The 26,928-nt window shown below is 39.7% G+C and overlaps 1 protein-coding gene across 1 annotated transcript; it reads right to left on the reverse strand.

Annotated features, from left to right (window-relative positions):
- Positions 1-897: 897 nt before the first annotated feature.
- On the reverse strand, positions 898-17,737 carry lman1 (lectin, mannose-binding, 1). Its single transcript, XM_061802010.1, has 13 exons — positions 17,302-17,737; positions 15,966-16,120; positions 11,971-12,078; positions 11,509-11,570; positions 9,467-9,566; positions 9,264-9,387; positions 8,866-8,924; positions 8,601-8,733; positions 7,252-7,439; positions 6,713-6,789; positions 1,952-2,114; positions 1,745-1,869; positions 898-1,306 (listed from the first exon to the last, which is right to left on the reverse strand). The coding sequence occupies exons 1-13, from the start codon at positions 17,588-17,590 to the stop codon at positions 1,270-1,272; spliced, it is 1,620 nt and encodes a 539-aa protein (XP_061657994.1). The 5' UTR covers positions 17,591-17,737; the 3' UTR covers positions 898-1,269.
- Positions 17,738-26,928: the final 9,191 nt, after the last annotated feature.

The following is a 26,928-nucleotide window of genomic DNA, read 5'->3' on the forward strand; positions in this document are numbered from 1 at the left end:
GTCAGATTCAGAATTTAAAGCACAAATAATACTAACAAGTTGTGGCCTATATTATTTTTAGAACATACCTCGCGGGTGCCTTATTTGGTCGTCGCGGGCACCGCATTGGTGACCGCTGCTGTATATTGTAAACGACAGTAATCTGGAATAAATATCTTTTGCGGCGTTGATCAATGGCATCATTGATCCCTGAACTGGTTGCCAGCCATTCGAGGCTAATTAATCAAACAGTGTGATTCATACTTCTACTTACGAACGTCTCTGCTGAAAATAAATTAAAAAAAATTCAGGTTACAAAAAGCCTCCCCAGGAAAAATTTCTCTAGTAACGAAGGAAATTCAGGATACGAGAGGGGGGCAAAAAATGGAGCTGGATTCCATCAAACGTAAACATCGTGTACTGTATTTTGTTGTGAAAGTAGCGCAATAGAGCTGCTCTCCCACTGGCTATCACCGTAGCATCTTCCTGGCATTCCATTGGCTAGGACGAACGACAATCTTTGACAATGACGTCTTTGATCACCTTGCCGATTTGATTACATTAAAGTCCATAATCATAAAATGCTAATTATTAGATCAGTGTAAAGTCCAGCAATTAGTACCATCATTCCATCAGTGGCTATGTGGCACAATTGCTAGTTCGTTATAACATGGGCCTTTATGGCCGCTAAAGAGTATAATTAGCTATCAAGCTATACCTACAACTAAAAAAAAACCCATATATATCCTAAAGTGGATTTTGTTTGTTTTGGGGTTAGGCTCAAAATAAGAAGAGCGTGATGGCGAATTGGACGGCACAACCGCGAATACACGAGCCTGCTACTGGATGGTGGGCCGTCTGATTCGCCACGCATGTTTCTGCAAACAATGACTTTTTCCAAAAATACTTCATTAGATGTGTCAGATTCCACCAAGTTTCCATCTTTATTCATACAAAATTGCACATTTTAAAAAAAGACACAGGTTTGTTGTCAGCAACATGCCGGAAACAACTCAGACAGATTTTTTTCTTCCTTTTTTTAAACAAAAATCCAAAAAGATGTGACCCAAAATAAAAGAAAAAATACTGCCAGGATTAAGTTTTGTGTGTCATACATTGTAAACAGCACCAAATTAAGAATCTGGAAGCAATTCATTAAAACTAAATTCTTCCACACAAATCATATTTTCCTTCCAGATACAATAACTTAGAAAATTTGAGGAGGAAAAAAAAAAGTCACCCAAAATAACTATTCCCTCATTTACAAACTCATTTAGATTTTTTTTGGTATCAAAAAAACTTCTTGGCAGCTGCTTCCTGTTGGCTTCTGCAATAGAGAAAAACGTCACGTTAGGGCAGCAGTGTCAGTCATTTTTTTTGTCACAAGCCACATTATAGTTGTGCTTTCCCTCCTATGAAATAAAGCATACAATTGTTGAGGGCTTCAACATATTATACACAGTACACAACAAATTGATGGAAAACTAGTTTTGAAATTACGATAATAGCTTGTTCAAGTTACTGTTAAAAGGGTTTTGTAACAAGAAATACTTAACATATCCGTGTAATTATTTATTACATGACAATTGGAAATTTTAATTCAGATTTTTTTTTTAAAGCAAGAAATATGAAAGCTGGCCCACATGATTTCCTTTCACGGGCCACATAAAATGATGTGGCGGGCCGGATCTTGACGCATAGGGGCTCATTTAATTTCAATTATTTAAATAATAATAATAATTATAATAATAAAAGATAAACTTACTTGTACATGATGTAACACAAGAACAGAACCGACTGAACCACGATGAAAACGACAAAATGGACTGTGGACAGGCACGCGGGCATGGGTGGAAACTCAGGGCACTTTTGGACCTTCTCACCAGGGTTCTGCAGTGAGACCATCCATATATTAGTATGCTGGGAGGGGGGAGCCAAACACAACGCTACAATGCTAATTTAGTGTTCTGACCTGAGCGCCACGTTGTACCAGGTGCTCCAAGTCGCGTCTGACTGAGTGCAGGTGCTCCTTGATGTCATTGAAATGCTGAACGCTCTCATAAGCGGCAACAGCGCCGCCCTGATGATGCTGCTGGGACGCGCCCATCTGCTTCAGAGATTCGTAAAAGGCGTTCCTGAAGAGACAAAATGTCAGACGGGGGTAAAAATAAGAACATACGATTGAGATAGCAAACATCTCAAGTCAAAATGTAGCATAAAGACAAAAAAAATTCAGAGAAAAGTAATAACGCAAGAAAAAAAAAAGTAATGCTACAAGACTAGTGATTTTCTTACAACAAAAAAAAAAGTAATTCACAAGAACATTAAAATATAAATGGAAATTGATTGTGATGGGAGAAAATCTTGGAGATCAAAGCCTGTGCAGAAAAAATTGAACCAAAATATTTAGATTTTCATGTTGGCAAACATGGTTTACCATACAGTGGATATCAATCCCTCTCTTTTTATTAAAAAAAAAAAAGTGATACAAATTGTCTCCGGTCTAATCTTTTAATCCCTATTCACCAGAGGATCGGTGCAGCCAAAGTTGGAAAATCAGAAAATTACCATCTGATAAAACAGGTCATGATTGCCAAATTAATCCCTTATAAAAACATGTTCCGACATCAGATTACAAGGGCTGAAAGGGTTAAGGAGACTACTAGCCGTGATGCTAGCAGACAGAATTAGCACGCTCCAACCATATCAGCACATTTGTTTGTGTATTACAAGAAAAAAAGAAAAGAAAGAAGAAAAAAATATTGCTACAAGAAAAAAAAAAATCTAATGCAGTCACTCATATTTGAAAACTGTACGGATGTGGTCAGTCATGGCAGCGGATATAACGTTACGGGTATGTGTTCTGTTTGTAATTATGAGTGTACCCCCTTTAAGAGCGGAGAGGGGGCGGTGTCAGGTAAACTAGGAAGTAGAAGTAGGCTGAGCAGCAGTTAGAAACTGCATGCTTCCGTGTTTTAAAAAAAAAAAAAAAAGACGTCAGGCTGTGGTTCACTGCGCTGGATCGGTTTTATGTGCGCTGAGAGTGTGCGACAATTGTGCAATGGTGCAGCTTGGAGGGAACATTGGTCAAGGCTACACAAAATAAGCGACGTCTTTCAATATCCATGTATTTCTACTCGTAACAAATTTTATGTGCGTGATTTTTCATGCTCCACTGTGCAGATTTCCAACTGGAATGGTGCACGGGCACGTACGTCAAAACACAGTGACTGTATAATGCCATCAGAAAAAGAGTTATGGTTACCAGAATTTTTTTTTAACGGTACAAGTGGTTGCACTACTTGAAAAAATGTTATGTTACGACAAAAACACGCATTGCTGTGAGAAATTAGTTACGATAATGCAGGGGTTCCCCGACCTCCAAAGTTCTGCTTGTGTACTTGGGAGACAGAGCCTGTAGTTGGCGAGACAAGAAAAAACACTTTTGCTGGTTCTCCTGTTCAGAAGAGAACTTTTACTTTATTACATAGACCGGTCATAAATGTCACTCGCAACTTTTATTTACCAATTCTTGCTTATTTATCACCTTATTAGTGTACGAGACTATGACTTTGACTTCCGGATTGGGCGTCCAGTTTCAGCACTAGTGATGTTTAAGTCTAGTTCACCGACAAATGAACGACAAGCAAGTCACATGACCTCACACAACGTCTTCCACCGAGCTTCCCTGACATAGGTATCATTACTACTAGATAAGCATGCCCGCTTATCGTTGTGTATGTGGCCGTCATGTTAAGAATAAACACGCATGAAAAAAATGTAGAAATTTAATTGATTACAAAATATTACCCATCCATCCATTTTCTTAGCCGCTTATCCTCACAAGGGTCCCAGGAGTCCTGGAGCCTATCCCACCAGTCAACGGGCAGGAGGCGGGATACACCCCGAACTGGTTGCCAGGCAGTCGCAGGGCACATGGAGACAAACAGCCGCACTCAAACTCACATCAAGGGGCAATTTAGAGTGTCCAATTCATGTTGCATGTTTTTGGGATGTGGGAGGAAACCGGAGTGCCCGGAAAAAACCCACCCAGGCACGGGGAGAACATGCAAACACCACACAGGCGGGTCTGTGGTCTCCGAACTGTGAGGCCAACGGTTTACCAGCTGATGCACCAAGCCGCCAAATATATATAATTATTATTTGTAAAAAAATATTTTTAAGAAACACTGGATAATTTTCCCGCACAAACGTTGTGATGGAATCCCTGGTCCTGGTTACAGAACCAAGAATCTCAGAACTGTGAAGCCAATGCTTTCCATTTGATCCATCATTTCATGTATTTTCCTAGTACTTCAATAAAAAAAAAAAAAAGTTTCAGGCTATATTTTTATTGGGTTGGCTTGCTCATACAATAGGCCAGAAGAAAATTACATTTCTTCCAGTTGAATACAGGCAGGCAGTAACTTTCTCTTATCGTCTTAAAACATGTCTAAGACGATTAGGATGAAGGAGGGGGGAAAAAATGGACAAATGAAAAGAAGTCCAGCAGAGCGTCATTTGTAGTACAGACCGTGTTGCGGCCATGTATGACAGATGTATTTAAAGTCGCCTAATCTGATATGCGGCTAAGACGTGGCCTTTTCTATGGGAATCAACAGAATCTAATTTGTTTTCATAAATAATAAAGAAAATCTCCCTTGAGAAAGTGAGTGTTTAATAATAAAGCCGGCGTCTAATCTTTATCTCGTGACCCCGTAAATCAGTTAGCACGTTGTGCTCTGGACTGGCCTTTTGCTGCCATCCATCACATGATCACCAAGACACCTCCTACCTGAGCGTTGTGGGTCAATGTTATTTTAATAATCATTATTATAATAAAGAAAAAACATGTATACATGGGATTTAGGCCACAGAGACAGCTTGCTTTTCTGATACACAACACAGATTAATGTTACATAAAGTGAAATCTTTTATGTCGTTCTGATTAATTCGTCATGCAGATGGCACGTCCAAATTAAGACACAATCAAACGGCGACGGCCACAAAAAGAGACATTATTTAATCATTAAAACAGAACGCCCCACAAAGGAGTATTAGGGCCACGCTCAAAAGGAAATAAATGGTCACATCATTAGAAAAGGAAATTGTAACGTTAAGGAGGAGCTGTTGACATTGAAAGGGGAAAAAAAATGTCACATTAAGAGACTAAAGTTGGATTTTTAGTCAATTAATTGTGATTTTACGTGAAAATGATTGTTGTGGTAGGAGGCAAAAAGCTACTAATACGAATAAATACTACTAATTATGAAAAAATAATGGTTCAAGTAAAAAGTTCCAAGGTTGTGGAAATAAAGGTGTATTTATAGAATAGACTATGGTTTTAAAAAAATGATTTTTTTTAATTTGCAATTATTTCCTGGAAAAAATGCATCAGGTGATGATAGTCCCATGACTTTTGTTTCATATTATAACTTTGTCATAAACTTTTGAACAATTTTTCCGAGTTAAAACAACATAATGAAGTCGTAATGCTATGAATATAAAGTTGTTAGAGTTCCAGAAAAAAAATCCGTTATGAAAGTAAAAGCACAATATGAGAAAATAACTTATTACAAAAATAAAGTATCCTACTAAACTGCAATATTACAAGGGAAAAAAGTTACACTAGAATCAGGTACTTTTTGAAGCATTTGTCAGCCACAGCTCTCACCCCAGATAATCCCGTGCGGACTCAATGACGTCACATGGCACCCCACCAGGGCCCACCTCTTAAAGGCACATGTACAAAGTTACTACAAAACGTATAGTAATTTCTCTGTCCATGGATCTCATCTGATGTTGATCCAGCGCCTGAGACACACGAAAATTAGCAGGGATGCATTAAAATATGATCAACCTGTATCTTTGGACCCAGAACCTATATTGTGTACAAGGACGGCTGGATGAAATGGCTGGGGAGAGGGAAGTCCGGGTGTCCCTGCTAAAGCTATTGCCCCCTGCGGCCCGACCTCAGATAAGCGGTACAAGATGGATGTATGGATAACATTTTATTCTTGTAATTGTATAACTCAATATCCATATCTGCAAATTTCTTTTTAGCGTTGCTCTAATAATACTCCGCTGTGCAAAGCAAAAAAAAAAAAATAAATAATTCATGAACTCTTATTTTTAATATTCTTTTACTTTACATTAAAAAAAAAAAAAAAAAAAAAAAAAATATATATATATATAGGGTGTCCCAAAAATTATACACACTTTAAATGATATTTGTAAATTTTTTACGTTAAAAATTATTTGAATTAAAATAAATAAGTTTATAATGATGTGTGTATACATTTTTTGGGACACCCTGTGTATGTCTGTGTGTGCGTGTAAAAAAAAAATAATAATAATAAATAAATATATATATATATATATATACACACACACACACACACACACACAAACTCGTATAAAATTTTAAAATCCAGCAGGCTCTCACTCAAATACAAGGAAATTACTTTTTTTTTTGGTAGTATTACACTAAGTTTAAGAAGATTACGAGTGGGTATTAGTATGCGTATCATGCCTTGTATATGCACCTTTAAAAACAGACTTTCTTTGTCGTGTATGTCATATAAGCGTTTTCATGGGATTACCAGGGCAGGCAGGCGGACACCTGAGATGTGCGCAGCCTGAGATTAAAGACGATGTTTTTTTGTTTTTTTTTTCATTTTTAACTGCCAGGATTTTCTCCTTGTTTTGTTTTTCAGCAACAAAACAAACTCACCTAAACTCGTTGATGTTCCTGAGCAGATCATGTTGGGAGGATACAATAGTGCCCAGCTGCTGGTTCGCCACATCCAACTAAATAAATAAATACAAATAAAAATAATAGCATGGTAGAAGGGGCTACTAGTGAGAAAATAAGATGGACAAATTTGCTCTGATTGTTAATGTGATTTGAGTGTAAACTACTGGCCTCCAAAGCAGGCCTAGAGGAAGATAAAAAGGGCAACATGGAAAAAATAAAAAGTATCGTAAAAGCTTGTATTGACAAACTTTATAGAAAAAATATCTTGTCATCATTATCATTAAGCTACGAGAACATGTGAGTCATGTGACAAGAATAAAGTTGTGATGTGATGAGAATAACGCTAAAAATATCTTGTGAAAAAATATTGTAATTTGACAAGAAAACAAAAGCAACATTTCAAGTGGATTTTTTGAAATTTTATTTTTTTAACTCTAATGGTGGAGTACAAGTGATATCATTACCGAAAAAAAGGAGTGATTTTGCTATTTCAGTTTTTCCACATTGAAACCTACCTGCCCCGAGCCAATGTTGGATCCCCTCTTGGAGATCTCATCAGTGACAATGGTCACGTAGCGCCGCTGTTCGTCCAGAATCATGGCCAGCTGCCGGTTGAGCTGCTTGATCTCCAGGTGGATGCGGTTCTGACCCTCGAACACCTGACGGATCTCTCGATCGTTCACACTCTCATACAAATCCTCAACTGCCGAGAAGGAAATTCAAACACCCCAGATATAATGGGTTATCTCATTTGTTATCAGAAAAAACACACGCCGAATAACATCACAAAATGAATACTATAGCTCAGGGGTGCCAAACTCATTGTTCTCGTGGGCAACATTGTTGTTCCGGTTTCCCTCAGAGGGCCGTTACGACTGTGGAACAAAATATTTAGTCATCTCATCATATTGACATCTTGAATTTATGAACTAGTTTTGGAATCAGAATTCAAGGGTAATGTGTTTTTCAACTTTTCACATTGGGTAACACAAAAATACTCGTAAAATCTCAACTTGATAATTTATGATATATGACAATTTGAAATTTTGATTCCAGATTTTTACAAGAAGCAAGGAAAGTGACACTCGAGATTTGCCTTCGCGGGCGACATAATATCATGTGGCGGGCCAGACCTGGCCCCCGGGCCTTGAGTGTGACACATGTGCTATGACTGGTAAAATGTATTAAAAAAAAAAAAAAAAAAGTCGTAATACATATTAAAAAATATATACATGTGCAATAGACAGGAATATAATGTTATGAGAGAACGTTTTATGTGAACAAAATGATGAGTATTAGTAAATAATTGTACGAGCGTCATTATACGTAATGCAATTTTTTTTTTATATCTATAGCGTTGTAAGAGGTCTAATGCTAGAAGAATAGTGGGAAATTTACAAGATAGTCATGAAACAAAAATTAAGTCAAATTTCAAGACAAGAATAACATCATAATATTACAAGAAAAATGTAACGTAATGAGAAGCGGGCTGTAGTATTACCAGAAAATATTTTTACCTTAAGTGTTGTAATGTTACAAGAACAGTTAAAGTCTGAATTTTACAGGACTAAATCCCAATACTACTAATGAGAATTGAGTCAAATTGAGAAAGACGTTTTTACGAGAACAGTCAAAATTGTTCTGAGAACATAATCCTAATGTGGCGATAAAAATGATTGTGATGCTAGGAAAAATATGAGGAAAAAGTGACACTATTGATAATGTCCCAACACCTAGAGCGACATAATGCGACAAAAACAGGTGGAATTTTATAATTATGACAATGAAGTCAAATTATTAAGGTACTAAGTATATTTTATGTATAAGTTAGTCCAGAAAGGCCATTAGCCTCCCCAGCACTAACTTGGCTCTCCTTGGACATCCGGGTGCTCCTTCTGGAACTCCTCTTTCTTTTTGTCAAGCTCTTGCTGGAAGTTGTGAAATTCCTCCTGGTACTTGTCCTTGTCTTCTTTAGGAATCTCTGCCTCAGGTTGGGGCTTCAAGAGGGCCACCGCAAGAGGGGAGGGGAGATAAAGAAAAGCTTGAGCCAATTCAAAAGAAGCTCGGACTCATTCGTTCGCACACAAGCAGTGGGATCTGGAAAAGGAGTTCCACTAAACGGAAATTACCGGAGTTTGGCCCGGTTCCGTGAGTTGGAATAACAAGAAGGATAAGACATCATGGTCATCTGGTGGAGAGACAACATGTAGAATAAAATGGGTAAATTTAAGCAAAATTATTTACACAGCCCATTTCATACACAATGTACTTTATATGATTAAAAGCATTCAAAAACAAAACAAAAAAAACCCAAAGCGGAACAATAAAAATACAATTAAAACAGTGTACAATGCAATAAATACTTAAATGTGGAAATGCTCTAAATTAATTTGAAAGAAAGAAGTTTTTAACCTGGATTTCAAATTATTCAGACATGGGGCTAATGTCACTTCTGGTGGCCTCGAATTCCATGCGTGTGGTGTATAACAGCAAATTTGGAGCCCCGTTTTTCACCCCAGAAATATACCCGCTAATCCGCCGGTCGCAGCCGAGACGCCAAAGAAGCCCTCAGCGGGAATGATCATGTTGTCCACTTTGGTGCAGAATTCAAAGTCATCTTTGTCAGGAGTGAAGCCGTTGTTGATCATCACCTGCCAAGCACCACAGGATTAGCGCTGCAGCCGACAATGACAGGAAGTGGGCGAAAAATTAAAGTGTGTTGTCACATACTGTTAGAGTCTGTTTGTAGTAAGTCACTTTGGCCCTGACCGGATACGGCTTGTTGCGGAAGTCCCGCAAACATGTGCCCAGGGCTTGTGTGCTGCCGTCACTGCAAACGTAATATACTGCGTTACTACTGCAACCTCCACTACCATGGAAATGAGTAATTGGTATAATGGTACATTTACACCAATTTCATCTGTGAGATCAGAATCGGTTGATCAAGAGCATTTTGTGCTGATCGGTTGATCGGCTTTATTGTCATATTTCTCCGATCCAATCATTGATGTTACTGATTGGCTCCACAAAAGTCATGTACTCCGTGTTGCTATCGTACCTATATGGGCAATAAAGTTTATATATATATATATATATATATATATATATATATATATATCAGTCAGCTGCCTGGGAAAGACGAGATGGCACATCATGCGTGGCTCAGACTACAATAGAAGTTTCCGCTTTCACGATTGAACTATGTCAGACTACTGCAATAAAATGTATTCTACGATAACACCACAGCATCCCATTTTTTACGATCATTCCGCACTATGTTGTCAAAGCAAATGTGACAGGATATACTTGTTACCGTGGCAACGACAACGAGTGGATCGGCCGACTGTGTCAGAAAAAGAATGTGGGAAATAAACGTGTTGGTCACTGGTGCTCAGGATAGGAGAGGACGTTCGTGTAAGGCTTGCTTGAGGTATGTTCACATACTTTTAATACGATACGGCCCGCGAGCAGAAACAAAACGTTATGTAACCTAGAAGCTAGTGCTAGGGCTCGTGGTTGTGTGTAAACATGCTGCCGGTCTGTGGAACACGTGATCTGACCAGACCAGAGAATTCCAACCTTTATGGAGTCAAGGGACAAAATTTCACGGCACACAAACAACCGAACAAGTCACAAAAAATAAATACATTCATTGATGGGTGTACTTACTGCCATCTAATAGAAGACAATTACTTTGTTCAGTCTGTCACTATGCATTACACAGTCACTGTGATTTGATACGAGTAGAAATATGTCACTTATTTTGTGTAGTCTTGACCAATGTTCCCTCTGAGCTGCGCCACTGCACAATTGCACACTTGTCGCACACTCTCAGCACACGCAAAAAACGATCCAGCGCTGTGAACCACAGTCTGACGTCTTTTTTTTGTTTTTTAAACATGGAAGCACATTGTCTCTAAGAGATGCTGCTCAGCTTACTTCTACTTCCTAATTTACCTGACACCGCCCCCCCTCCGCTCTTAAAGGGGTACACTCATAACTACAAACAGAACACACACCCTTTATATCTGCAGGCGTGACTGGTGGACCACACCCGTAACTTTATATCTGCGCGCATAACTGACCACACACGTACATTTTTCAAATGTGACTGATCAGTTTTTATTTTAGTTTTTTTAAATTCGCTGATTGGTTCCAAAAATCTTGATCATATAAAGCCCATGTAATAGCGCTACATTGACAGCAATAACGTCATGAAACCTGAACTCCTTCCTGCCTGTATAAGAATGAAATCCACTTTGCTCAAAATTGTGTGATTCAATCCAGGAAATCAAAGAATTAGTTTCCATGAGTTTGAAACGATCCCAAATGGCCATGATAGAGCCAAAAGTTTGAATGTAAAAAGTGTTAAATGTAAAGAGATGAAACTATGGCTAAAAACCCACCCTTGGGAAGTTTCATTCTGGTCCGTAGGTCACTATAACTGTAATAACAGCATTATATATTGGAACATTGTTTTTGTCTGTACGTACTCCAGTTTTAAGACGTGACGCTGTGTTGATTAAATACTATTTATGAAAAACATCCATGAGTCTCTGCTCGCGTAAACAGTGCCGATTTTAAGACAAACTGCGACAGCAGCAGGCAGGAAAAAAGTGATTTCAAGCTTTCACTGGCCCACGGGAGATTAGGGAAAGATAGCGGATTATTTACTTTCAAGCAAATATAATCATATTTCCTAATCTTCTTTTTTAAGTTGCTCAGATGTGAGGTGGCGACAGTGACGTTGGCGCAAAGAAGTGTTTACTTACCGTTTATGGTCATAAACAAGTTTGCCATTGTTTCCGACGACAACGACAACGGGGTTATTTTTCTGGAGGGGACACAAAACATGTTCATCTTGAACAAATACATACACAAATCTCAATGATTAAGCATGACCGTTTGTTTGTCATGATGAAAACCAAACAATGTTAAGTAATTAGCTTCTTCGGGTAAATCCTGAGAAAATAGCAATAAGAACACTGCAATAATTCTCTGTGTAAACGAGTGAGTTGTATGAATCAACTTTTGATTCCCGTTCCGATGTGTGCACTGCAGTCAATTTAACTATGGGACCTATTCAAGTTGTCTCTCTGGCAATTCCGTTCAATTGCTTCTCCTACTATTTGACACACTGTGCTAACATTCAGAACTAGAGGGAGGAATGTTGACTTGATTCTTTACTTAACCACTTAGAAGACCCTTAGATAAACTGCTGAGTTGACACCAACCTTTCCGTCGTTGTCGAAGGAGTCAAAGAAAATCCCGACTCCGTTCCACTTGTCGGCAGCGCCGTACACAGGTCCCTGGCGGCCCTGAGCTGAGGTGAACCAGATGGCCTGTTGGTACGAAATAATACAGTTTGTTTTAGCATGTCAAAATGGACAAGGCTCCTAAAGCATACGGCCAAAATTGTTGAAAAGTGGCTTCAGGGTAACAAAGTGAATGTCTTGGATTGGCTGTCACAATGCCCTGATCTCAAACCCATGCAAAAATTTGAGGGCAGATCTGAAAAGGCGTGTGTGAGTAAAGCAACTGACAAACCTGACTCAGAGGGATGGGCCAAGATTCCAGCAGAGTACTTGTCAGAAGGTTGTTGACAGTTCAAAGGAAATGGATGCAAACTTTACACCTCTATGAAAATAATTAAAATTTTTCTAAGAAATTATCTGTGGCAATTAACAAAATTAAATAATTTGGGTGATCCTGACAGACTTGAAACAGGAGCGCCTTCTTCTGATATGACTTCAAACAGCGAGGCAAAAATGTCCATTGTGTGTTTTTGCAGTGTATGTAAACGTCTGCATTCAGATGTATGTGCCCTGCTTTTGGCTGGCAACCAGTTCAGGGCGTACCCCGCCTCTCACCCGCAGTTCACTGGGATAGGCTCTAGCATGCCCTAGCGAGGATAAGCAGTGTAGAAAATGGATGAGTTCCTCAGGTAAAATGCCTTGAGTGGCACCAGGTATTAGAAAAGAACGCAACGAAGGCGGTGTTTATCATCTTCTTTCATGTTTGGATATAACATACATTGACTGGCTAATGCCATTATTACATAATTTTTCAAGCTTATCATAGTTTTGAATGAATAAAAAAATAAAGTCCTTGAGGTTGTTTTGTCAGTTTAGGTTATTGCATTTACTTATAGTTGAGATTTTTGCCGCCTTATTGATTCAATACTCAAGAATTTTGTTACCGTGACACCAATATGTAGAGAAAACCCGCAATCTATTCCATCCAGTTTTTGGGGTTGATTTTCCTTTTTGAGGCAATTTTGTGGCTTTTGTGAGATGGCCTTATATGGTTTAGTTGGACGTGTGGGTGTTCTTGTTTTACGTCATGTTTACTGTACAATTACAACTGGAAGTGAGAAATGAACAATGGAAGCAAACAAGTAATGCCCATTATTTGTTAAACTGTGAAAGTCTTCTTTTTTCCATTCTTCAAGTAAATGATAATCTCACGTTTCTTAGCGGTGACCACAAGGAACTCTTAACTTTTCAGTTAGTTTAAATGTTTAAAGCGTGACTATATATATATATATATATATATATATATTTATATTTTGTGTAAAAACAAGAAATTTATCCTCCGGCAGTCGGTGCCGTATAATACATATTTGTTGCCAGTAAAATTAATTGGGCATAAAATTTTGATATTGGACAGTGACATGATCAATACCTATTGTTGGCATATGTCAATCAGTTATTGTATTTTCCGCACTACAAGGCGCACCTAAAAGCCTTTAATTTTTTCAAAAGCCGGATATAAATATGGGTCATTATTGTGCCTTGAGTGCAGCTCCATCTAATGGATGCTTAACGTAACCCCAGCCTCTACGGTAGTGTCTATTCTATGCGCTTTATAATGCAGTGCGCCTTATATATGAAAAAAAAGTTTTAATAGAGGCCCTGCATTAAAGGTGCGCTTTATAGTGCGGAAAATCCAATAATTACAATACTGGAGAAGATTTTTGGGAAGATTCTGTCAGGAATTGCTCAACAGCCCTTTCAACAAATGCCCGACACACAAAACTGATGACTCAGCATAAAAGCTCGACCATAAATTGTCAATAACTGCATTTAAACATGCTGTACTATAGTTGCCTATTGAGGCCAACTAGGAAGGAAAGAAAAGATTCTCACACAACCTGAAAGACAACCAGTGGAAAAAGAAGCTGACGCCTTTGGGCAATTTAAGCTCAGCACACCCGCGTTTGGTTTACTTGCACTTGCTCTGTCAATGTGGCCTGCCGCCGCCTAAACACCATTCCCCCTTGATTGCCATCGTTATTAGAAGCAGAGACTTATTGTTCTCTTTAATTTCAGGCAAATCTGCACCTTTATAATTACACACAGTTCTTTCTGGAATTAGCCTGGGCAACGGGTAATGTCTCTTCTATGTTGGTATATGACAAGCCCTTAAATTCCAGGCCTCTTCTACAATTTGAGCATGTTTGTGGCCATTTCCCCCCCCCCCCCTTCCTTTAGTGTAAAGGCATCCCACATCTGAGATGCACAAAAATGATCAGGGACCCAGGCATGGTGATCTGCGTCCATTGCTAACCTATGTATGTGTGCAATGATTGAATTAAGTGGTCTCGCATCGCAGTTTGCGGGGCAAAATTTGCATTTTGCGTGTCAAAAAACACATTGCAAACCAAAACTGCAAATCAGTTTTATTGGAGATGGTCACAAATATGGAAGCAGGCAGGGGTGTATGTGACAATATGCAGATTCAGAAGTTTTTTCGTTTCATTAATAGAATGACTCCCACCCCTCTATAAATTTTGAGTGTTGTGGTGACACTCGGCGTAGCACTCATAAAGCTTTTTAACTCCGGAGATGCAGACAACTGGGACATTATTGGGAAAGTTAAATATTTATTACCTTTGGAAACTCCCAAGCTAACTAAGAAGTGTACTAAGGAGGTAAAAACCTCACCCTGGCTTGCTCCATTGTGGCAACATGATTTAAATCAGCTCACTAACTCGGGGTCGATGTGCAGACCCAGAAGCAGTCCCAAGTGGACCCACACCATAGCCAAAAAAGAACGATTATTGTTAAAGACGTGACTATTTTAAGTGGCTTTCAGGTAGTGATCAATGGCACTGATGAGAGACAGATAGAGAGCGAAAGATAGAGAGAGAGAAAAAACTGACTAACAGACTGTTGGACCCTCCAGATCCTATTCCAGCTCCTTCAAGTACACCTTGAACTGGTTGCCAGCCAATCACAGGGAAATCACATGAAGGCAGACAACCGGCAACACTTACAATCACACCTAGGTGCAATTTAGAGTCTCCAATTAATGCATGTTTTTGGGATTTGAGAGGAAACTTGAGTGCCCGGAGAAAACCCACGCAGGCACGGGGAAAACATGCAAACTCCACACAGCCGGGGCCGGGATTTGAACCCCAGTCTCCAGGACTGTGAGACCAACGCTGTAACTAGTTGCTCCACATGCCACCTTGGCTCCAACATCTGAAGGCAAATTCTCTGCATCTTGTAACATACCGTAATTCCCGGCCTACAGAACGCACCTGGTTGTAAGTCTCACCCAATACATTTGTAAAGGAAAGGAAAAGGAAAGGATTTGGTACATACATACGCCGCAGCTGTGTAAAAGTCACAAGTGCCCACATTTCAACTCACATTGAAACACAAGATATTTACAAAGAAAGACGTTACACAGAGAGTTTAACGCTAGGGCCGGCGTGCTAACAGGGCCGGGTTAAAAAAAATAATAATAAAAAAAAAAAACATACCAGTAAAAATCCCGGCAGTAACACACTAGTGCCACGCTAACAGGGCCAGAAGTCACTTCCTCGGCACATATATCCCACCGGTCTCACTCTTACCTTTTCCACTCGAGTGCCCCCTTGCGGCCGTTAGAAAAAATGAACAAATTAGCCGCATCACCGCATAAACCGCAGTGTTGAAAGCGTGTGAGAAAAGTCACGGCTTATAGGCCGGGAAATTACGGTACTTGGTCATTAAGGATGACTTTTCTGTTCAGCTGATTAACAGCTAAAAATGTTTTTTTAAAAAAAGGGAACAGAAGCGGCTAGTATATAGCCCAGGGGGGTAAATGACAAACAAGCAAACACAGTTGAGGAGGACATTAGAATAAAGTCAACATTACTCAGTAAGGCAACAACCGATCCGATTATCCTAAAGGTAAACAAGTGCTCCAGGTAGCTTTTACTCTCCTGGCTTTTTCTTACCAAGCCGTCCGCTCCCATTCGGCCTCTTCCCGTCACCCGAAACGTCACTTCGGCCTCCCAGTGTTTGAAGGTCATTTTGTTTTTGCACCATACGGATCCACGCTGACTCTTGAGTGATGGCGCGATTCGTACCTGGTCCGCACTCGGGATGGCATCTAGCATGGAGAGAAAAAACCTTAGAGCGCTTTTTACCTTCGCATGAGGTTTCTTGTCATTTTTCTCATGGCATGTCATAAAACGTACTACAGAATTTACATCACTCTGATCATCACAAGTAAATACAAAGGGGGCTGATTCTCTAAGATAACAAAAAGAAGTCACTAAATTGTGTGTTTGGTGGAACAGATGATGCACCCTGTTGGTAGGTGTGTTGCATGTGATCTACTGAGCTACTAATATAGCATGCTAAAAAGGGCCTGCAGCTTGGCTTGCCATCTCTGCAGTGATTATTTTGCACATGAACCACCCAGAAAGCTGATATTCCGTATTTGGAAGATGGCTTTTGATCAACATGGAACATTTGGGACGATATTGCAAATACAAAATGAACTCGGATGTGATTGAATTGGAAGTGTTAGTAGACCAATTAAACATATTATTTAATCATTCGCGCTGATAAATTGGGGAAGTAAGCAATGGCATAAGTCATGCTTTCAGTGTAAAGTGTGCTTGTTCTCCCCGTGCCTGTGTGGGTTTTCTCTGGGTACTCCGGTTTCATCTCGCATCCCACAATAAATGTATTGGAGGCCGATTGAAAATCCTAAATTGCCCAAAGGGCGTTTGTATATATGTGGCCTGCAATTGGCTGGCGACCAGTTCGGGGCGTACACAACCATGATTCTCATTTAAAAAAAAAAAACAAACTGCAATTTCTGTGGTTGTTTTGCAGGAAAGGCTGGAACATATTCAAGGTATTTTAATTCATTTGAAGGGAGGAAGTATCAATATGAATAGTTGCGTGATTTGAGAAACAAGTGTAGTCATGGAACAGTTTGAACTCATATCTCAAATGCCACTGTATATATAAAAAAGTGGTGCCTATAGTTCACATTCTTTCATGACTTTCTCCATGTCATGTCATGCACTTAACATCACAACGTAGCAATTTGAAAAAGTAAACGGCACCACTGGGCAGCTACCTTGTACCTTCCCTGTGCTTGATGAATGGACGCAGAAACCTACACTCGAGTCCACTATCAGCAATGTGACGCAACAATCCAAAGGCTCATTGAAAGCTTGCACCGTGTCTAATTTGAGGTTTTTGCTGGTCTGAGACCTCAATGTTGAGGTTAGCAGCCGCCGAGTGTGCTGCATGCCGGGAAAGATCTGGACTTACTGCCACTGTGTATCCAGAAGGGGATCGTGCCGTCCGTCTGGACCAGATGTGGCCCCTTGAAGCTGTACTTGTACTCGAACCGGCGGTGGGGAGCCAGGTCCGCTGCGTCCAGCGTCTGCGCGACGGCGTCCGCCGCTTCGTCGTCGGCGGTCACTTCAACGACGCCGCTGTAGCAAAGCAGCACCGCGAGAAGAGCGACCGACAACCTCCCCGCCACGGAGGACGAAGCCCACCACCGCTGCCGCTGCTGATGGTGCCGCCGCCGTGTTGCTCCTGTGGCCACCGCCATGTTTTCGTGTCGGTGCTGACGTAGCGCTCAGTGCGGAAGCACACGAGCACGACGGGATGCCCGCAGGCCAACAGGGCGCCTCCTCATTGGTCCACGGGTCCGGCTCACACGCACACACACACTGCGGCGGCGGGCCTCCGGGGAAGTGACACGACACACGACTGTGGTCGTGTCATTACATTCTGGGGCAGAGTGGGACAGCAGGTCCACAGCCTTGTCCCCCACCTAAAATCAAACAAACAAAACAGCAGTAGAGCCTCCGCTAATCGGTAAACTACATTTACTTTCCAAAAGTGGTGCATGGGATTAAACATGATACATTTACACAGTAGGCCCAAGATCGTTACTCCCCTTCCCATTTTTGTTTTCCATACGGATAGTAATATTATTTTTACCACTTCCATTCCCAATACGTCACAATTTTAAGGCAAATTTCTGTTTTACTACTTTACAGGAATTGTTCCATAGTCTTTTTATATTGAAAGAAATTTATTAAAGTTTTTTTCCAAGTCTAGCGCAAAACTATAGACTGTTTTTGACCACGTGACTACATCTGGGGCACCTGGCCATGTTGAATGGGTTCACTCCACTGACGTGCCAGTCACTCTAATGCACGGGACACCAACCTATTTTGGCTGAGGGCTACTTCGTGATCAGCAATCACATGAAGGGCTACATGACCTGTTAGGGGCATGACTAAACTCCTTATACTTTAGAAATATATAATTACTTGATATTGACATTGTTTTTAAAATGTTCATAGTGAGAATGTCAGATTCAAAAGTTAAAGCTCAAATAAAACCAATAATCGTACCAATTTGTAACCTGTGCTATTTTTAGAACATGTCTCGTGGGCGCCTTCAGTGGTCCTCGTGGGCATCCATGCGCCCACGGGCACCACGTTGGTGACCCCTGCTCTAATGCTTTTGCATATTGACTGGAGTTACACAAATGTTCATACAACTCTTAAAAGTGAGGCATGATGGCTAAAAAGACTTATCGGTGCTCATTAGATGTTGTTTCAAGAAACCGTTACGACAAGAAATGTTCTTTGATCGACAATATTGACCCATATGCCTTGGAGAAACACAAATGTAGCACACAACTGAGGGCGTCAGTAACCTATCCAGACATCGTCCACTATCTCCTCTTCTCAATAAGCGCTTATACCGTGGACCAACTAAAGAATTACAAAGGTCTGGAGGCCTACAACCAATTCATCAATGGCTGGGTTTGTCATGCGGCGGTTTCCATTGTAAGCAACCTGTCTCCCAACACTGCTAAGGTTAGTTTATCGCACAATGCAATTTAAATATGTACCACGTGATTATAGTCAGTGTTGTGTTAAATTATGTTGATTAGAGCAACAAAAGAGGTGTAGATTATTATTTTCGTTTTTGTTACTGAGAGGGAGAGAGGGAGACGTTCAACCGGGATGAGTCCCAAGTGGAGTCCGCACCTTTTTCTCCACTTCCACAGCTAAATTTTTAACTCAACTCACGAAACAGCTAGCAGTGCGGTAACTCGTTTTTGCGAACTTAGTATAATGAAAAAGAAAATATAGGTTTTGGAAACATACATTGCATTCACACACGAGTGTTGTGCTTGGGTGCTAGATCGGCTCTGCTAATACGAGACAGCCACAGTTGTTTCCGTTCGGTTGATAACTGCTCTCTCACTGGTTCTTGATCAGAGCTGGCAGTCGAAAGAAAGGCATTTAACAACGCCCGTTTGAGCAACCGATAACATAGCAGTGCGCCCCCACTCATACACCTTTGTAAAATGATTCCTGCTTAGTTAAGTGTGTTTACGTGAATTCACCAAACCAAGATGGTGCCCGTGTTGTAAATCAGAAGGTGTGTGACGTCAATGGAAAAACAGTCTATCGGCTTTTTTCCGTAGTCTGTAATCTCCATCATTGGTCGATCTATCTCCTGTAAGGATCAGGGATAGCATATCTTCTGTTCTTTCACACAAGTTCCTTCAAGGTTGCATCGAGGCACCTTTCCTGAACATTTTTAGAATTTGAACACCCTATTCTCCTAAGTATTTCCGGATCATCTCACTTGGATCGGAATGGAGGGGAAAGTTCTACTTCCTACAACCCTTGTTCTGGATCCACCCCTTCCTTTTCTGTTCAGTCCTATCCTGTCCTGTCCTTCCCTCACAGGTCTTAGCACCCCTGCCCCATACAACACTGTTCTAGGTATACAGTATCATGATTTACGTTACTCATCTTCTTTACAACTAGTGCTTTGTCTTTTGTTGTCTTTTCTTCTCACTCCCCTCCCCTCTAGAAACCTTGTTCTGCTGATCAAATTTAATTCTCAATAAATATCCATTAAAATACAAAGAAACCACAGCGGCATCTTAAAAACAGCAAAAGTGTTCCAGCATAAAAAAGATACAGGCCTTTCCTTACTGCTTGATACAACAGCCAAACAGAACAAAAAAAGTCACACAATAAAAAATAGACTGTACTTTATTTCAATTTTTTTTAAAACAAACTTTATGGAAAATATTGATTCCAAGTAGCTGCAGATGATCCACGTGAATTATTTGACTTTTTTTTTTTTTTTCTTTAAACAGTGCAATATCACTTCTTAGACGCTTTCCAGCACAACATAAAGAGTTGGAATTTTGTCAATAATGACAACGCGTCAATCAAAAAAACTTTTTATTATTCTTGAACAGGAGCAGCGTTCCAGTTAAACCGATGGGCTGTGTGGTAAATTTTGGGTCCTCAGCGGGTTGTGAAAGCATCAGCGCGAGACACGAGGTGACCCAAATTGAAGCGCCACTCACTTTCTGTTGACTTTCACTGGTTAAGTCCACCTAAACCCACCTCCAGTAGCTCCCTTTCTCTCGGCGTGGGCCTGCCCTCGTCCCAGCCCCCACCCCCCCTCTCGCAACAAAACAGGACTATTGTGGTGACACTAATCTCCGGATTTTACCTCTTCTGTGGCTTGATCAGCAAATGGCAAGAAGTGATCTGGGAGGCTCGACACTGACAAGGTTTCATGTGCTCTGCCGGTGTCATAACAGCCTAAATGCCAACATTTCTTTTATACACAAAATCTATCAACTTGCACAGCAGATGTGTGTGTGTGTGTGTGTTTTTAAAATGGTACAACAAAAGGTTTTGGCCCTCTCAACATTCAAAACGAATGGAAGACAACAAGTGGGCTGGTGTCATACTTGGTACATTGTTGAATAACTGTCCCCTCCCACATAATTAGGTATGTTAAGATACACGTAAATACAATTTCCAAAGATCAAAAATCATACCGGCAAATTTCCAATTCCCTATTATCTCAAGTTTTAGTATATTATTACAGTCAATGTGCTTAAATATATAAAAAATATTTTAGAAATCTGAACATGTAGAACTATATGCTTTATACAATAAAATATGAAAAATATATATTTTATTTCACAAACTGATTGTATAATCAATCAGTTAATTACTAAATGAAGAGACTACAGCATTAGTTATTACGTTGGAAGTGTACATTTTTAAGAATAATAATTGGTATTGCTACTATTAAGATAAGTTCAATGTTTTCAATGAAAAAAACCCCAACATTTTCAAACAATATCATATCCATGTATTTTCTAGTTTTGAAGATATTTTTTATTTTTGTTTTATTGAATATTTTTTTCAACAAAAACTGAAATACTGGTGTATGTTTTATCAGTTGTATATTGTGAGTACATCTACAATTATTGTTGATTTTTTAAAAAATACACTTTTTATATTTATTTAAAAATAAAAATACACTTAAGGATAATATTGTCTTACAAATATATTCCGTATATTTTTGTCATTAAAAACATTAGAGGTATTATTTATCAAGACATACAAATAGTTTAAAAATCTAAAATTAAAAACATTAATAAAATCATTTGGAGGTGATATTGCATGACATTTATGAATCACATAGTCCTAGTATTTTTATTTTTATTACTTGTGAAGTCATACAAATAATTTAAAATATATTATAAAACTGAAAGGGACATTTCTTTCTTATTTAATAGCATTGATATGATTGTATAAATATATGAAAAAAAAGATACAATAATCCCTCCTCCATCGCCAGGGTTACCTTCCAGCCCACCCCCGCGATCTCGAAATACACCCATGGGATTTTTGTTTACAACACTTAGATTTTTAGGAACTGAGAGAGCTTGAGAAAGATGGATATCAGCATAAATATTGTATGCAGTATAAAAAAATAGAGCAACAAATTTAATTATAGAAAAAAAAAAACAAAAAAAGCGGGACAGCAAAGCATGAACCTCAAAATAGTGAGACATTACTGCAGATCATTTGGACTCCGCTCAGGAAACTTCAAAAGCCGTTGTGCACCACACACAACCGACTTGGTCAAGGCAAAAAATATATATTTTTTACAGTATTGGATACCATAAACTATTTGTCAACTCTTGGAGTGCAGTTTATAACCATAAGTGGATTTAGAGAATAAAACAAATAAGAGCCCTGTGCCTTTGTGGCATCAAGTTCTCATTAGGGAGTTAAACCGGCACTCCTTTGTGGGCCAACGTGGGATTTCCCAGCACAAAAGCCGTGCTAATGAATTGATTTAGTCGCGCACAATGACAACCGGTGGGACATTAATGGGTCAGCGGTGCCGGTGAAAAGCTCAACCCGGTTAGCCAGCACAAATATTTGGCCAGCCAATTACGCGCTTGTTGTTGCTGCATGTCATGTGTGAAACCAAATCGATTGGGATCAAATGAAGGAAGAAGATGAAAAGAAAAGGCGCAAATCCGTTACGCCGGTCGCGCTGTTAAAAACCAGTATGAGTAATAAACTAGTCTAGTCTCTTTTATTTATCTAGTTCTAATGCAGTTAGCTAAAGTAGTTTTCATTTCTAACATCATTTTAGTACAATAATACATTATTCATACACAATATATATATATGTACACACATCCACAAATATGTACATAAATCTGTGCATCTACAACTACTGTACCATATTACTGTGCTGTACTACTGTCCAGTAGAACTAGTATGAAAACTGCCACACCTGCTCAGTGTTTTGTGATAATATCAGTCGTGAAGAATACATGCTGTGAGTATTGTCAAATTCCCTTGTTGTTTACTTCTGTTGCTGCACCATTTGTGTTTTAAACATCTGTGGCTTGAAGGGTCAAAACATCAATGGTATTCATTAGCACTGTTTGGAAGATTACTTTGGAAATGTAGTTGGTTACGATTGTAACTTACCCCGAAAGTGTAAATCATTGTAACCACATCAGTTACTACTTTATGTACAACCAGTTATTAAATCAGTTATTTTACTGTACCTACTTTACGTGCAACTAATTACATTTGATTACATTTTGAAAACTATTCTCAAAGGCATGATGTCCCGTTTGAATGTACTGTAGCTTTAGTTCAATATGTGCACCGTGTGTTTGTGGACGCGAATGATTAACATCTCGGCCACGGCTCCTGCACTGCACTTTCTGATTGGTTAGTCTTGTCCTGCAATGCAGTCACCCAGTGCAAGTTATACAATAACAATTAAAATTAATTAATTAAAATTAAATTAGATGCATTCGATAGGGCCACAAAGGGTGTTTTTTTTCAATAGATCATTTTAATATTATCCTACTGTCAGTCCATATAGTTTAAACAAAAAGTGTTTTTTTGTTGTTGTTGTTTAAATTTTTTCAAATTTTCCATTTAATTACGAGGGAACGCACCAAGAGAACCTTTGCGTGTTTCCTCTAAAATTAAAAAGCGGATCAAAACCACAGATCATCATGATGGAGTTAGAAGACTTAGCGAAAAACAATGAAATGCAAATACACAAAAACAAATTTGCTTGATGCGTTATGTGTGCACAGCCTGTTGACCTAATGACAAATTCTGCGCATTTTAAAAAATATCGCTTGATATGACAAACCAGATGAGTGAATGTTTCAATAAAAGTTCACAATTATCAAGAGGAAACTGATCTTGTTGTGTTGTTGATGTTCTTTTATATTTAGACGAGGAATATAAATTTTACAAAATGTCAGACAAAGTAATACAGTGTAGAGCTCGTGCACCTATTTCACCGAAGTCACGTGACTGGCCATATTGACAGTCTTGCAAAGCATTCTTGAATGCTAAGTCGGTTGGAGACGGAACGAAAATATGTCTTATACCTCAATGCCCACATTTTTGTCCGATACCGTTAAACATTTAAAAGTTGATAATAAATGAAGGTAAATGAAAAAATTAGAGAAACTCGGCATAGATCACCCGTATTTAATGCCGAAGTCGATGTTTTCGCCGATAAGAAATTGGACTGTTAACCCACTTCTGGTTATCTTAGACAACTGGATCTACACATGTATCTGGTGAGTAAGTTTTTGAGATTTACACGGAAGAGTTTGAAAGCGTAGAAAATTCTGGACGCACATAAATACTTTGTTGCTGGATCTGTTCTTAATCAAGAATTAATCCCACATAGTAATGGTACCACTCAGATTTTTTTCAATAGAAATACCAATATTCAAATAAATGACCCCTGGTTTTACACAAACTCATATTCATCAGCTATGATTGGAAAAAAAAAAAAATAAAGAGAGCGCGTTGGCTCCTCCGTACACAGAAGTGTGTTGTGGCCACACATTAAACTTCGGTCAACCTCTCCCCGACAGATTTTTTTTTTAAATATAATTTACATTATTCTCAAATGAGTCCAATGCGTATTCAAAAAAAGAAAATAAACTGCTGGGATAGGCTTCAGCCCCGTACACGGAAGCGTGTTGCAGCCACACGTTAACCTAGGTAAACATCACTGAGATCGATAGTTAATTTTCTTTTTTTAAATGTGCATTGGACTCATTTGAGAATAATGCACATTAAAAAAAAGTCTGTTTGGGAGAGGTTGGCCGCAACACGCTTCTGTGTATGTTGGAGATGATTCCCTGTCTTTTTTTTTGTTTGTTTTTTAATAACCATTGTTCTCAAATGAGCCAACTTGGCATTATAAATACTTCTTGGGAATTTGAGATTGAGAAGAATAATTACTACCTGAAGTGAAGCGATCGCTACACAGTCGTGTGTATTTGGTTGGGCACCATCCATCATGTTTAATTGCCGAAATCCATCGATCTTTCCTCGTCTTTTCAGCTGGTATTCCATAAAATGATCTCTTTGAATATCTGTCTCGTCTGTTGTAACAACCAACAACACAACAAGTCTCAGGCATTCTGTATATTCTGCTCTGGTTCAATGTCCCCCACACTGACGAACAGATCTGTTTGACCGGCAATATGGGGCCGTGAAAATGGTGACGTCACCTGCACGAGCTCAATATTGCACCACAAGGTGATGCTTCAAAGTCATATTTGGAAAAAATATGTTACGTTTGAGATGGTAGTAGGATGGCACATGACCAGAATCAACCAATCAGAAGCTTTGGTTTCTGAAGAAAACTCCAAGCTTTTGCAGCTATTTTGCAAATATAACTAAAATTGCAATCATGGATATTTCCAAAAGCAACTGTGATTTAACTGCACCTTTTCTATCAGTAATGTAATGGATTAAAATTACACATATTTTGTTATTAATTTCTGGAGTATCAGTACATGTAGTTACTCCCCAACACTGTTTGTTAGTCTCTCTATTGCGTTGTGCGCAAGATGTCTTTGTTTCATGTTTATTTTGACACAGCAGATGGTGAGTGGCAATAAACAGCTCGCAACCCGTTTTTGAAGAATTGTTCAGTCTTCCAAACTGCCGCTCGTCTGGAAGTGAGTTCAACTGAGTTTGTTGCCATCATCTCGCGCTCCTAATTCCAATTTCTGCTCGCTGCGCAGGACAAAAACAAAACAGAATGATGGCTGTTATACAGAAAAAAAATGGAGGTGGGGTCAATGGTAAGTTGAGGTCCCCCTGTATGTATATCGATTGTCGGGCAATAGCTATATCGTAATATTATCGGCTTTGGGGCAGAAAAGTTGTATTGTTGGGTTACTGTACGATTCTACTGCAATGGCCTTCACGCACCTTTGTGCGTATCGGAATGTACGGCGAACTGGAGTACTTGGCGGCTGCCTACGATTGTGAAATTCTGTTTGATTGCAGTGCTTCTACACAGGAAAAGACAGAAATTAATGATTAGTTGCGGTGAGTGTTGTACATGCCCAGAAATGAATGATTAGTTGCGGTGAGGGTTGTACATGCTCCATCTTCACAATGCCCGAGGAGGGTCCCCCCCACCCTTGATGGGGCTTCGCTTCAACGCGGTCCAGTGTGGTCCTGGAGTGGGTTAGACTACTTGTTGGACTTGGGGACATTCATTTGAGGAGCGACCTTCTCTCTCATTATTTAAGCGAGAGTGACAATAGCTCTGGGTTCCCCCCTTTTTTTGCGCACAAGTGTGGTGGGGGACCGACACCCCCTACCCCTAACCATCCTGCTCCAACTTTTAATGTGCCCTGCTGGTCTTTTCAAAAGAGATACCCTCAACTTTCCCTTTCTTCCATTCGCTGAAACAGATTTCTTTTTTACTCTGCAGGCCTCTCATTAACTCCGCTCATGCTTGGTAAGGCTTGAAGTGGGCGGGCCTTGTGAAAAAGCGACCAATTAGGGGCCTCATCAGCTCCAATTAGACGAGACAAAACCCGAGTAAAGATAACTCAATGAGAGTTTGTGTGTGTGCGTGTGTGTGTGTGTTGTGGCATTCACAACACGAGGTCGTGGTGGTGTGTGTGTGTGCACGGGGGCTTCTTTCCAGGGCCAAGTGTTGTTGTACTGGCAAAGCCCCGGGGCCCCCCATGAGTCCCAGAAAGAGAGCCATTCAATCCTCTTTTACCTGTTTGCAAACTCTTATTATTGTCTCCCTCTACTCCTCAATACTTGCTTCAACACGGGTGGGGGTGGATGGATGTTAAAGGGTCCCTTTCACCTCATTAGAAGTGCATTAGCGCTGTCTTCTAGCGGCGACAATGTATTTTTCTTTTTTCCCCCTCTTCTATTTACATCATAATCTTCCCTGAATGGAGGATTTTTGGGGCGCTTAATTCGCCGCCCGCACTAAACACATTCATTAATGAATTGGGTAACACTAATTTTCTCCCATTCAGGGGGTGCATCTTTTTTTTTCAAGGGGGTGAGGGGGGGGTAAATAATGAGGGGAGGTGGTGTTGGGGGGGGGGGGGAATATAATTAGGACACAAGGGTCCACTTCAGTAAATATTTGGAATCTTTTAAGGCTTCCCCTCGATTAATTGCTTCCACAAGAGATTTTCGCAGAGGGAGAATGAAGTGCCAACTTTCCTCTAACAAGATAAGCTTGTTCCGAAAGTAG

This window comes from Syngnathoides biaculeatus, chromosome 17 (assembly GCF_019802595.1).
Source record: "Syngnathoides biaculeatus isolate LvHL_M chromosome 17, ASM1980259v1, whole genome shotgun sequence".
Taxonomy (NCBI): domain Eukaryota; kingdom Metazoa; phylum Chordata; class Actinopteri; order Syngnathiformes; family Syngnathidae; genus Syngnathoides; species Syngnathoides biaculeatus.

What these genes read in the sequence shown, in the direction of transcription:
- lman1 (XM_061802010.1), bottom strand. Translation starts at nt 17,590, where the DNA reads ATGGCGGTGGCCACAGGAGCAACACGGCGGCGGCACCATCAGCAGCGG. An exon ending in TGCGACCGGCGGATTAGCGG is followed by an intron (nt 8,925 to 9,263) that starts GTATATTTCTGG and finishes TCTCTCCACCAG; the next exon opens with ATGACCATGATGTCTTATCC. An exon ending in CGGAACCGGGCCAAACTCCG is followed by an intron (nt 8,734 to 8,865) that starts GTAATTTCCGTT and finishes GCCCTCTTGAAG; the next exon opens with CCCCAACCTGAGGCAGAGAT.